At 35.9% G+C, this 13,775-nt stretch overlaps 1 protein-coding gene across 1 annotated transcript in view; it reads left to right on the forward strand.

Annotated features, from left to right (window-relative positions):
• The window catches only part of LOC148044558 (vitellogenin-1-like), a 56,441-nt gene that overhangs the window by 18,016 nt on the left and 24,650 nt on the right, over positions 1-13,775 (forward strand). Inside the window, exons 11-19 of the mRNA XM_087720755.1 lie at positions 427-633; positions 1,690-1,907; positions 1,994-2,094; positions 6,574-6,698; positions 9,017-9,106; positions 11,203-11,322; positions 11,556-11,742; positions 12,120-12,213; positions 12,345-12,530. Coding sequence (XP_087576881.1) covers positions 427-633; positions 1,690-1,907; positions 1,994-2,094; positions 6,574-6,698; positions 9,017-9,106; positions 11,203-11,322; positions 11,556-11,742; positions 12,120-12,213; positions 12,345-12,530 — 1,328 coding nt within the window. The remainder of the gene's footprint in view (positions 1-426; positions 634-1,689; positions 1,908-1,993; positions 2,095-6,573; positions 6,699-9,016; positions 9,107-11,202; positions 11,323-11,555; positions 11,743-12,119; positions 12,214-12,344; positions 12,531-13,775) is intronic.

The raw sequence follows: 13,775 nt of genomic DNA on the forward strand, positions 1-13,775 counted from the left end.
ATATACAATATTTTCTAGAGTTATTAGAAGAGGCAATTATGGATATCTATTATCTAGTGCTACTATCGCCGTTTTCACTAGATTGTAAAAATGACATCAGATAAATATGATATAGTTAAATCCTTTATTTTTTAAGAACCATATTGCATTTTTTAAGGATACCCCGTAGTGGCCAACTTAACTATCTAGAATTATGTATCTGCATTTAGCCAAATCAATTCCTCTAAATCAAGAGTAGAACATCTTTTACTTCCTCCTGATGCCTATTATTTTATATATCACTCTATCCAAATGTCATATAAAGCTATGCCTTTCCCACTTGTGGGGATACTCACAAGAGTACCTTGTGCACATGCATTCTTGATTGGACCTGCTAACTATCCATAACACTGTACCAACTTTACTATAACACAATATTTTTCACAGCCTCTGACTGATTTTGCAACCAATGCCGCAAGATCATCTGACATAGATGCAAGTGTCTTGGCCTTGAAAACCTTTGGAAATGTGAGACACATAATTGTCTTGAAACCCATTATGAAGTTTCTGCAATCTCCTCTTCCCTCTGATGTTCGAATTCAACAGAATGCTATCCTGGCTCTAAGAAATCCTGGCCAAAAAGATCCTGCACGGGTAAGTACTGTGGATTTTTGTTTTTGTATTTTGGAGACGGGGAGGATGGTTAATTGGCTTGGTTTTGCTGAATTATTATATTAACAATATCATGGAGCAAGTGGTTGAACATAAATTGGCCCATAATTATGTACTGTAATTATTGTCGTAGTTTATTGTATTAAGCCAAAATATTTCCCAGTGGAGAGAAACAAAAGCATATATGTAAAAATCTTCTGTTCACATTGCCAGGGAATTTTCCTAAAAAAAGTGAATGGGGAAAAAAAGACAAATTCACTGATGGGGTTGCCTTTGGGGTTTATTTGATTTCTACACTCATCCATCTCAACATTTGACACAGAGTGGCATCACGCATCTCAACCTGATGCTAATGAAAAGAAAGATATTAGTGCCCTTCTGTCAGCCTCTGCTTGCTGTTGCTTCGGCTGCCATGAAACGGGGAGGGTGGGCATGTTATTTGGGAGGGGTTACTCATTGTGCTGGAGGAAGGTTCTGGAGTTCAGCTGTCTATCGGACTACGCATGCGTGGGAGATTCCCGCCAGGACTAACGGCACCGACATTCCATCTTCGTGATGCCTTTTGAAGTTATCTCACACCTGACACTTGAGAGAATTATGATTGGACTGTAACTGTGATGCCAAGGGGTGGGGAATGGGCTATTCTATATATCCATCGCTTTCGCGCCTAAATAATCAGACTTCGCTACGCTATGCCTTTAATCATTTATAATTAGTAAAAGTACACTTGATTTCTACACATGGAGTCTCGTGGTTTTCTTTCCTAATTATCTAATGGAGAGATTCTGACACCTTCATTGTCTGTCTTTCCAGTACAGCAACACTGTGTCTCTTTTTTCCTATTCTTGATAAGGAGAAGTCAGATGTGGCTTTTCCAGTTGAAACTCTTATTCAGGAACAAGCAAGAATGGACTCCCATTAACATCAAATGAATCTGTTCATTTTCAAGGGCTGTGAATGTATCAGATGGTTTTTGCTCTAATATTCTAATATTAATATTCTAATATAACTCTAATATTTCCTATCTATTTTGCACAGGTACAAGGAATTTTACTTCCAATAATCCAGAATTACAAATTTACTCCTCTTGTCCGCACGTGTGCTGCCTTTGTCCTTCTGGAATCAAAGCCCACTTTGCCTGTACTGATGGCCTTAGCTAATGCAATGATACATGAGCCTAGTATACAGGTTGAAAACTTTGTCTACAGGTATCTCGGCGCAATAGCCGACAACAGATCTCCTGAATTCATAATGATGTAAGTCTCATTAAAAAAAAATGTTTTTAACCACAAAGAATGGACTTCAATGTGAAGTTTTGGTGGATCCATCTTCTTTCTTTCAGGGCTTCTTCTTACAGGATGGCTCTCAAAGTCCTGTCTGAAAAAAGTCGAAGGTGGGCTGGTAATTTGGTCAGCAGATATTCTTTCTTTGAGTACTTTGATGGTAAGTAACATATCATCTTCTACTATTATATATCACTTAGAAACAAATGGTGACTTAAAATGCCTCTCTGTATGGTTTGGGGTTTTGTTTTGCCATTTTGAAACTAACCTTGACTCCTGGTGGCTGCCTGGACTGTTCCTTGGAGTCTTCTTGGTAAGATTTCAAAAATGGGTTGATATTGCATGCTATTTAGGGGTGAATGACAGAGATGTGTTTTTTTTTAACTTGAAACTGGCACCTTCCCAGCCCCGAACATCTTTGTACAGCCTACAATAACACACTCAACTGCAGTAGTCCTGCCAACATTTACCATAATGGTTTATTTTAACCATAGGGTTTTAATCAAGACATTCTAATATATATATATATATATATATATATATATATATATATATATATATATATATATATATATATATATATATATATATATATATATATATATATATATATATATATATATATATATATATATATATATATATATATATATATATATATATATATAATATTATATTTATGCTGATAAATAAATAAAGGGAGACTAGTATAGATCTATTTCAAGCTATTTAGCTCTCATCACCTAGCCCTACCCATGTTTGGGAATCGAACCTGTGCTCCATTGCCTCCCAGGCAGGGAGTTAACCTTCCTCCCATACTTGGGCATACCAGGGGTTGTGACTTTAAGTGTGTGTGTATATATATATATATATATATATATATATATATATATATATATATATATATATATATATATATATATATATATATATATATATATATATATATATATATATATATATATATATATATATATATATATATATATATATATATATATATATATATATATATATATATATATATATATATATATATATATATATTCTTGGATATAAAACTATTGAGGATCCTAGGTGCTCCTGAGCTTGGTTTTTGTCTTGCAGACAATTCATCACCCTTAACAGGGTGATATCATCAGTGGTAGTCTAGTAAGGGTAATCAAAGATCTACAACAAAACCAGCAAGCTTAGAGAGCCCAAAAGACTGCTAATTTCAACCCTGATCTACAAATATTCTGCTTTATTGATAAAGTTTGGTTAATCAACCAAGCCCTTCCATATAAAAACCACTCAGGTCTATCACATCATTTTGTTCAGGATTGTCTCACTGCATAACTGTGCCTGTTGTTCTGTCCTCTAGTATCACTAGCCAGGGTTCTTTCCACTCAATGGAAGTGTGGAACATAAATGGCCAATCTCTTTTCTTGTTGCAAAGAACAGCATACTTGAAATAGCAGCAAAAGGGAATTTAGCAAATCTCCAAGTGGTTGACAGAGGTCAGGGTCACCAAAGCATGGTAGAAATTCGTTGAGTTTCGAATGATTTGAGATGAGGAATGAATTCTTGATACATCAGTAGAGGTAACATCAGAGTTGAATAGTCTGTTTGTGTAGAACCAAGACTAACCCCTAGTTAATGGTTTAGCTTCTCAAGCTACACCCAAGGTCATAATAACATTGGGACACCAGAAATGGTGCCAGTCTCAGACCAATGCACTTCACAATATGGACCCAACCCATCTATAGAAAAGCAGGCTCTGCTAGGCTGCATATAAAGAATGTTCGTAGCACTAAATTGTTGGGAAAATCCCAGAAATTTACCTATATCCAGAGAAAGAAAGAGTTCAAAACACACTTGAAAACTTTGTGCATAGAACTTAACAAATGCTTCTTTCTGCCTTCTTTTTTTAAAAATAGAATTAATTAATACAATTCAAGTAGTTCAATTAGTGCCACTTCAGGCAACATTACAGATTTTCTGGAATGACATTACATGACCATTTCATTAGTTCCATGATATAAAACTAAGTAGCACACATAAAGCTGAGACCAAAGTTATATGCATTATTCAGACCTGCTTTCTCCCAGCTGTATTTTCAGGAATGCCAAAAGCACTTACTTGCCAGATGAACTTTGTGCCCTCTAAAGAATGCTCATATGCATGAAATAACATTGCATTTTATATGTAACTTTATCATCCATCTACAGTTCTATTATTCCTTTAACAAAGTATGGTTTGGATCCAGATCGGCTGTTCTGCTGATAGGAAGTGTTATATTGGGTAATGGATAGGCAGACACAGGCTTAACGGTAACAACAGCTCTTTATTGAATACAACAAGTGAGAACAATCCAGCGAAGATTGAGTCTGACAGATTGAGTCTTTTTATAGGGAACTGTCAGACCCTTCGACCAATAGGATTAAACCTCTGTTCCCGCCGGAACAGAGGACATTAGTGGAAACCACTGTAGATAGGGTGAATATCTAACAGGAAGGATTCTTTTCTTTTATGATATCCAGCAGAGTTGCGGCAGGGGGAACATGTGATTGGTTCCCTCTTTCTACCTGCAGATCCTAATGATTTTTTTTACACACTAGCAGCTTCTAACCCTCCAAAATGTTTTTTTTTTTCAAATATAGGAAGGGGTTATATAGATATTACCCTCTTTATCTTTCTTCTTTAAAAATGGGACTCTCCTAACGTTACCTGGATCCAAGTCCATTTCTTAATCAGGAGCTTTTGCTTGATAATGGTTGATAAAGTATTAATGCCAATGTCTTTGAGTGTAGAGCATTTATTACTAGAAACATAAATTCTTAAGAATCATTTGTCTCAGCAATGTCATTTATCTTTACCAGAACATTTGTATTTTGGCTTTAAAAGCATTAGCAAAAATGGTAAATCTATCATGGTTTTCTCATCCCTTCTATTAATATTCACAAAATTATGCTTAGTAGGCAATATAAATATGATCAACAGCATGAGTGTGTGTGTGTGTGTGTGTGCATATGTGTGTGTGTGCGCGTGCACGCGCACGCGCGCACGCTTATATGTATAATATAAGAATAGTGTATAGATTTTCCCCACTAGTACATGCTGCACACTGCTGGCTCATATTTAAATAGTTGTCCACTAGGACTCCAAGATCCCTTTCACAGTTACTACTATTGAGCAAGGTACCACCTATACTGTACCTGTGCATTTCGTTTTTCTTGCCTAAATGTAGAACCTTACTCTTTTCACCACTGAATTTCATTTTATTAGATAGTGCCCAATGTTCAAGTTTGTCAAGATCCTTTTGTATCTTAAGCCTATCTTCTTGAAGGTTGGCTATTCCTGCCAGCTTGGTGACATCTTATACATGTCAGTGGGTCACAACGCTTCAAGTCTTGCAAAAATTAATACATTCCAAATTATTTTGGAATGTAGACATCAGGAAAGCTATGCCATTCTAGAAATGGAGAATATGTTCCATTATCATGTCCTTATAACTTGTTTCCCATCTTTCATCCAGAATAACTATAGATTTGAATATATTTTCCTTCATTAGTGGACAATGTCAAGCCCAAATCATTTAATCATATGGTCAGAAGAGACCTTAGAGGTAATGCAATCCAACATTCCATTCAGTACAAGATCAACTAAATCATATCTGACCATCCAGCCTCTGTTTGAAGCTGTCAAGTATAATGGCAGCCTGTTTTACTGATGTACAGAATGTTAGGAAGTTCTTCCTGACTTCTAACCTAATCCCACTTCCTTCTGGCTTTAATAATCCTTTGTTTCTAATCCTGCCTTCTAGAAAAATAGAAAATAACTTCATTTTCCCTTTCATGTGACAATGCGTCAAATATGTGCAGAGAAGAGCAACAAAATGATTAGGGGGCTGAAGGCTAAAACATACAAAGAACATTGCAGGAATTGAGTTTCAGGAATCTAGTTTGATGGAAAAAGGGACTTTGGGGGTGATATGATAGCAACATTCCAATATCTAAGTGGCTGCCACAAAGAAAAGGAGGTCAACCTACTCTCCCAAGAACCTGAAGGCAGAATTAGAAGCAATGGATGGAAAGTAATCAAGGAGAGAAGCAACCAAAAACTAAGGAAAAAATTCCTGACAAAACAGTTAATCAGTGGAACAACTTGCCTCCAGAAGTTGTGGGTGCTCCAACACTGGAGGGTTTTATGAAGAGATCGGATTTTTTCTGAAATGGCATAGGATTTTCTATGGCAGGAAGTTGGACTAGAAGACCACCAAGGTCCCTTCAAATTCTGTTATTCTGTTATTTGAAGACTGGTATCATATCTCCCCTGCTTTTTCTAACCATACCCAGAACTATTTCTCATAGTGCTTGGTCTAAGCCTTTCACCATCTTGGTAGTCTTACTCTGAATTTGCTCTGATTTGTCCTAACCTTTTTGAACTATAGTATTGCCAATGATGGCTAACCAGAGCAAAGTAGTGGAGAATATATGTGGAAGTTCCACTTGTCCAACATTGTTATAACAAATTTTTTATGCGTGCTATAGACTATGTGGCTATTTCATAAATTGCACTTAGCAATTAAAGCCCAAACTTAAGTATTTATTTCCTGCTTTGGAATAATTGGTCTTACTGGATTATCTATCTTATTCAGAAATTTACAAATTTCGTCTGGCAATGAATTCAATGTTTCTTCATGAAGAAGAGGATACGCAACCAGCATTTATAATGACCCATTTCAAGGCACTCTTCATGGGCAGCATATTTTCCCCTTTTGAGGTATTTAAATTATCTGTTGAACAGAATTATAAATTATAAATTAAAGTTCCTGCTCGTTTTTGTTTCCTACCCACACTTCTTTCTAATGTATTGGAAATGCTGACAATATGCATAAAAAGTATAGGTATACTTCTTAATGTTCATTTCTGATACTGGTACTGAACCAGTACCAGTACTGGTACTGGTACTGGTACTGGTACTGAAATTCATACTGTTGCTTTTATTTAGCTATACCTTGTTTTTCAACTGTTACTGATAATTGTACTCTTCTGAGATTAACATTAAGTGACCTGTATATTACCAATGAATCTTTCATATATTTATTCTTTTTTTTAAAAAAAAATCTATTTAGCATTGGTTTCATCTGTGCACCATTTGATATTTTAAAAAGTAAGTAGGGAGATGTATGGACCTCAAAGCCTATACATGACAGCTTTTCTTTATTATATTTTCTGTTAAGCCATTCTTAATTAAAAATGGCTCCTTTTGTGGGATTTTCTAAATGCAGAGACATTGTAGAGTCTTTAAATAAACTGCAGGTTATAGATCAATTTAGAGTAGAGTAGAGTAGAGCAGAGCAGAGCAGAGCAGAGCAGAGCAGAGCAGAGCAGAGCAGAGCAGAGCAGAGCAGAACAGAACAGAATAAAATTCTTTATTGGCCAGGTGTGATTGAACACACAAATGGAATTTGTCTCTGGTGCATAACGTCTCAGTATTCAGACAAGCAACAAGTGATAATCATAGTCATAAATACTAAATAAATTATTAATAATAATACAATACAATAATACAATTGTATAATCATCATCTTCATCATCATCATCATCTAATAAAAAATAATAAATCATAGATACAACACTTAGTGATACTGTTGGATAATGTTGGATATTGGATAGGATACTAAAGCAATCAACATAAATCATAATAGGATAACAAATAAAAGCAATCAACATAAATCAGGAGATGCAACAAAGTTACAGTCATTATTATTATTATACAATTGTATCACAGCGGCCAGTTGTTTCGCCGGATTTGGCATTGGTTACTAGTCGGGCCCCACCTAGGGGCCTAGGATGTCATAACGTATTTTCGTAATATGTGTGCAGATCCAAGCAGTGCGGCTTTTTGCATTTGACTGATGGTGATTTTGTCAATTTTTAACTGTTTTAAATGTAATTCCAGTGCTTTTGGAATAGCACCCAGTGTGCCAATTACCACTGGAATTACCACTGCTGGTTTGTGCCATAGTCGTTGAATTTTGATTTTTAAGTCCTGGTATTTTGCGATTTTTTCACATTCCTTCTCATTGATCCTGCTATCACCTAGTATTGCAATGTCTATGATTGTAACCTTGTTTTTCTCAACCAGTGTGATGTCTGGTGTATTATACACCAGTATTTTGTCCGTTTGTATGCGGAAATCCCACAAGATCTTGACCATCTGATTTTCGGTGACTTTTTCAGGCTGATGTTCCCACCAGTTTGTTGCTGTTTTAATATTATAATTTTTGCACAAATTCTAGTGGATCATTTGTGCTACTGAATTGATTATTGTTGTTGATGTTGTTGTTGTTAGTGCACAATGTATGTTCAATGAGATTGGCTGATCTCCCTCAGTGCATCACTCCCAACACAATACAACTCACAGTGAAGACAGAAAATCCCTAATCCAATAAATCATATTAACAAACATCCAGTCCTATTGCAGCAGTGTGAACATGTTATACGTTGCGACAGCCCTGCAAGTCCATTGTACTACATAGTTATGATGTTATTTCGCATTCAGGAATCTGACAGCCCATGGATAAATACTGTTCTTCAGCCTGTTTGTGTGGCTGGCTATGCTTCTATATCTCCTCCCAATGGGTAGGAGGGTAAAGAACTGCCTAAGGAAATAGGTAATAGGACATGTGATAAGAATAAGAAGTAATAGAGGCCGACTAGGTGGTTGGACATCTCAGGCCATAGACAGTGTTGTAGGAATTAGTTATTTAATAGAGTGAGCAGAATGGTCTTTGGGTGTGGTTTCTTTGGTGTGCAATGCCCTGTAGTGTCATCTTGAGTGAAGAAGCTGAAACCATTTATGCCCAGGATGTGAAGGCATCTGTAGATATTTTCACAGCCTGCTTTCTGTCTTGTGCAGGATATAGGTCCTCAGTGGAAGGCAGGCTGGTTGCAATTGTTTTTTATGCCATCCTAACTGTCCATTGGAGTCTGTGTCTGTCTTGTTTGGTTGCTGTGCCAAACCAGACACTTGCAATACACTGTTCAAATTTATGTAGATTTATTATCCCAGCTGTATTTTTCTTTCCAATACAGGCGGGAGTTCAAATACAAAGAATAAAGGAAATCAAAGAGATTCTGAAGCAAGTCAGCAAAGGTCAAGATCCACAGCAACATCAGAAAGAGGTAAATAGGCAGCAGTTAATTATGCTATGAATGTGTCCCGATGACTTTTTTCCCCCCTGAGGATCATACCTCCCATGTTAATCTACCTAAAATGTGTAAAGGGAGTCTACTGTTTTTCCATCAGTGGAATTTACAAGGCTAGTCAGTACTTCCAAAATCAAAACGGTTCTTGTTATTTCTTTTTTTTAAAAAATCCTGTCAGGTTTGCCTTCTGCATCTCTGTTCTCATTTCTTTAGTAAGGGGTTGTCACGGGTTCTTTTTAAACTATATACCCTTTATATAGTGATTAAGATGCTGAGCTTGTCAATCAGAAAGGTTGGCAGTTCAGTGGTTCAAATCCCTAGCACTGCGTAACGGAGTGAGCTCTCATTACTTGTCCCAGCTTCTGCCAACCTAGCAGTTCGAAAGCATGTAAAAATGCGAGTAGAAAAATAGGAAACACCTTTGGTGGGAAGGTAAAAGCATTCCATGTCCCTTCGCCATTTAGTCATGCTGGCCACATGACCACAAAGACGTCTTCAGAGAGCACTGGCTCTTCGGCTTCGAAACAAAGTTGAGCACTGCCTCCTAGAATCAGGAACGCCTAGCACATACTATATGTGTGAGGGGAACCTTTAACTTTACCCTGTTTGATTAACCCAAACTCAAAAATTAATCAAAAGACTAGACTGTAGAAAATAGGATTCTTATATCTCCTTATAAGGATTGGGGAATTGCTTTGTTTTGAAAAATATCTAAGGTACAAAACTGAAAGATACAAACATATATGTGCAAAAAAATTCTATGTCTTCTGCATTATACTATACTCTATTTCTATTCTACTTATGCAATACAATGTTTTCTATACTATATGCTACTACATCTATTTCTATCTTATTGCATTCTATACTATTACTTGCATTACCATGCTATACTTTACTATTCCTGCTGCAAGTATGACATCACTACTACTGCTATACTTTATTTATGTGTATCCATCCTTATTATTTGTACAAATAATGCAAGACAGCGGACATGCTCAATATACTTTCCTCTTCCAATATTCCCCACAACAACTTTATGAGGCAAGTTTGGATGAGGGAAAGAGATTAGAACCAAGTTGGCTTTGCTGGCTAAGGTGGGACTAGAACTCATGGTCTCCTGCTTTCTAGCCTGGTGCCTTTAGCACTAGACCAAACTAGTTCTTTAATCTACTATTCATCTCAACTCTACTATTACTGTATATTAAAGTGTTTTAACTTTTGTAAACCCTGATCTGCCTTTACATTCCCCCATCCCAACTTCTACGTTTGCTGATTTTTCCCTTAGTAATGAACAGCAGGTAAAGTACTACCACCTTCCTAATGTTAGACTTAGCTTAGCTGTGCTTCTACATACATACATACATACATACATACATACATACATTCATACAGTGGTGAAATGCATTTTTTTTACTACCGGTTCTGTGGTCGTGGTTTGGTGGGCATGTCAGGGGAAGGAAATTGCAAAATCTCCATTCCCTCTCCATTCTTGGGGGAAGGATATTGCAAAATCTCTATTCCCTTCCCACTCTGGGGCCAGCCAGAAGTAGTAATTGCTGGTTCTTCAAACTACTCAAAATTTCCGCTAATGGTTCTCCACAACTGGTCAGAACCTGCTGAATTTCACCCCTGCATGCATACATACATTTATGGATGCTTTTAACTCTGTCAAAAAAAAAAACATTTTATTTGGCTATTTCTTTTTTCTTGTTATTCTACCACTGCAGAGCTACCAAAATACACAAGTGACTTCTATTTGTTATCCTTGTCTTCTGCCCATACCTTTCAAGGTTGCAGCTTTTATAAGCAATTCTGTAGTGTTTGCACTGAGTAGAGGGCTCAAATAGGAGGCAAGAAAACCAGCATAGATGTTTGCAGGGGTTTTTTTTTCAGTTTGCTTTTCCATAGAGTCTTTTTATAAATATCTATGTTTATTGTGATGCTTATTTTTATTTAATTTCTACTGATTTTTTAAAAGGCTTTTGGATAATGCTCTGTATACATAAATGTAGAATCAGGATGCAGAGTCAATTAAATAATGAACATTCTAATTTCTACTTCTTATCATACAGCCTTCTGACCAGAAAATCAGAACAGATAAGTTTCCTGATCTAGAAGGATATGTCAAAATATTTGGACAAGAAATTGGAACTACATGTCTAAAGGGGGATAGTATTCGACAGATGTTGCAGGTGCCTGCTTTACATACTGTTTTCACATTTACTATTAACTATTATCTACTTTTTAAAGTCTTAAAGATTCATATTTTAAATATTATCTAACATACCTATTTTAATAATATCTAAATATTATTGACTTATAATGTACTACTATTGGAAAGCTTTTCTTTGGGGAAGCAATTATTCTCATAATGTTTGCATCTGGTTAGCAGATTTGTTTAAATACATCAAATCTACTTTTGCAGGCATATCAAAGAGACACTCAACTTCCTTGGGCAAAATATTTTCTAGATGGTCTTAAAAATCTTCCAACTATTCACTGGGAGAAATATTTCATGTCTGCGGAAATCCAGCGTGTTGTGCCTACTTGTACAGGGTTACCTTGGCAAATAGGTTTGGTCCATATTGCTCATACAAAAATTACTGGAGATGGTAAGGCAATATATTTTATTCATTATTAATTCATATACCTATGTATATGCATATCCAAATATGTATATGTACAAATTCATACGTTACCATTTTTGCTAAAGATTTTGAGTAATAACATTGCAGAGAAAAGGTAGAAGAAAGAATAAGAAATAAAGAAAAGAAAAAACTTGCAGAAAACCAAAGAAAAATTCAGATCTCAATCACCTAATGCAGCCAGTTGGTTTTGCTAGATTCTGAGCAGGGATATGAAAGGGAATTCCTCCCTTTATATTACCTCTTAGTTTTTTACATACATACATACATACATACATACATACATACATACATACATACATACATTAATACATGCATTGATTTATTTTCTTTCATTCAAACAGTTCAGTTGTTGGTGACTCCAGAACCAACATCCCAAATCACATGGGCTAACATAATTAACAGTGATATCAAACTGAAGACTAGACTGAGACTTTGGTAAGTACAATCAATGTTACCTAAAGTCATTATGTAAAAAGAACTGCATGCAAAAATGCCTGGTATCATGTATTTCTCACCATTACAATGTGTCAGGAAAAAACCTGTTGTTTTCTTTACTGTTGTTGCAGGATGAAGAAGGACATGATCTTAAACATGGGAATTATTACACCTGAAATTCATGCCCTTCTAGAAGGAAAGGCCACAGTGACAGCAAACGTCCCCATCAATATGGATGTTGCTATGAATATTAAAGAAAACATCTTCAAACTTGAATTTCCGCCTTGCAAAGAGGAAACAGACATACTTTCTGTAAGGTGAGCTCTTGTTACAAGTAAAAACTTTTTGTTGCTTTTTCTATTTTTTTGTATGCAACTTAAGATGTGGCTCTATTGAAAGATCAAATCAGTTTTAATAAGGGAGATTTATCCAGAATAAATTCAGTTTATGGGTTGCTGAAAAATACACCTTAAGCAGTACTTTCATTTTAGTTTTTAAAATCTTGTTTGCAAGGCCATTAAAATGGTATCAGTTCATATATGAGTCTTGTTGATGTTATTGATAACAAATGTGATTAATTATGCTTTCAAGGGTCTCTTAAATAAACTAGAGTTAAGAATTTAACTAAAGTTTAACTTAACTAGAGTTAAGTTTGTTTATAAAGAAAAAGACCATGAAGAGGGTGTTGAAATTTTATTCTATACTTTTGCTTAACCATTTTGGACACAGACCTTTTCATTTTCAATGATTTTTTTTAAAAGCAGTACATGGATTTGGGACACACGTTATAATTGATATAGTGTTTGTTGGATCAAAAATTCCATTCCGTAAAATTCCTTCCTTCCATGAAAGCCAGCAATTCGCATTAAAGGAAAGGCAGAGAGACAGGTTCTACTATATTTTCCTCCTTTCTCTTCATGTTATAGCACTCATGATGTCTGGAATGTCTCCTGCTTCTTCAGAAAATATTTTCATATATTATAGCAGAAAGAAGGACTAGAGTTGTTTTCAATCCTATCCATTATCTCATTCTTAAATGGATCATCATGAAAGGCTACTTCTGAAAAATACATACCTTCCTTCATTTCTGCAAATGCAAGTGAGGCAAAATGGTATCATAGGATGATATATGGTGGGTTGGTATGATATGATACTAGCAGGCCTTGACTTATGGCCACAGATTGCCATTCTACGTTGTTGCAATCATAAAATGAGATGTCACATGACCACAATGACTTACAAAAGTAATCTTGGCACTCTGCATTACACTCATTAACTGAGAATTTCATGTTATCATATGACTGTACACCCCAATCTAAGTCATATCAGTTTCGATCTCCTAGCTTGAGCCTCAGAAAGGTTAGAGGTTTTTCCAACTCCCCTTACTCACATACCAGAGGTGGTATTCAGAAGGTTCTGACCAGTTCTGGAGAACCAGTAGTGGAAATGTTGAGTAGTTTGGAGAACAGGTAAATACCACCTCTGACTGGCCCCGCTCCTATCTATTCTCTGCCTCTCAAGTCCCAGCTGATCGGGAGGAAATAGGATTTTGCAATAACCTT

This window comes from Thamnophis sirtalis, unplaced genomic scaffold, assembly GCF_051295495.1.
Source record: "Thamnophis sirtalis isolate CommonGarterSnake01/CBP01778 unplaced genomic scaffold, rThaSir2_p1.2 scaffold_7, whole genome shotgun sequence".
NCBI classification, from domain to species: domain Eukaryota; kingdom Metazoa; phylum Chordata; class Lepidosauria; order Squamata; family Natricidae; genus Thamnophis; species Thamnophis sirtalis.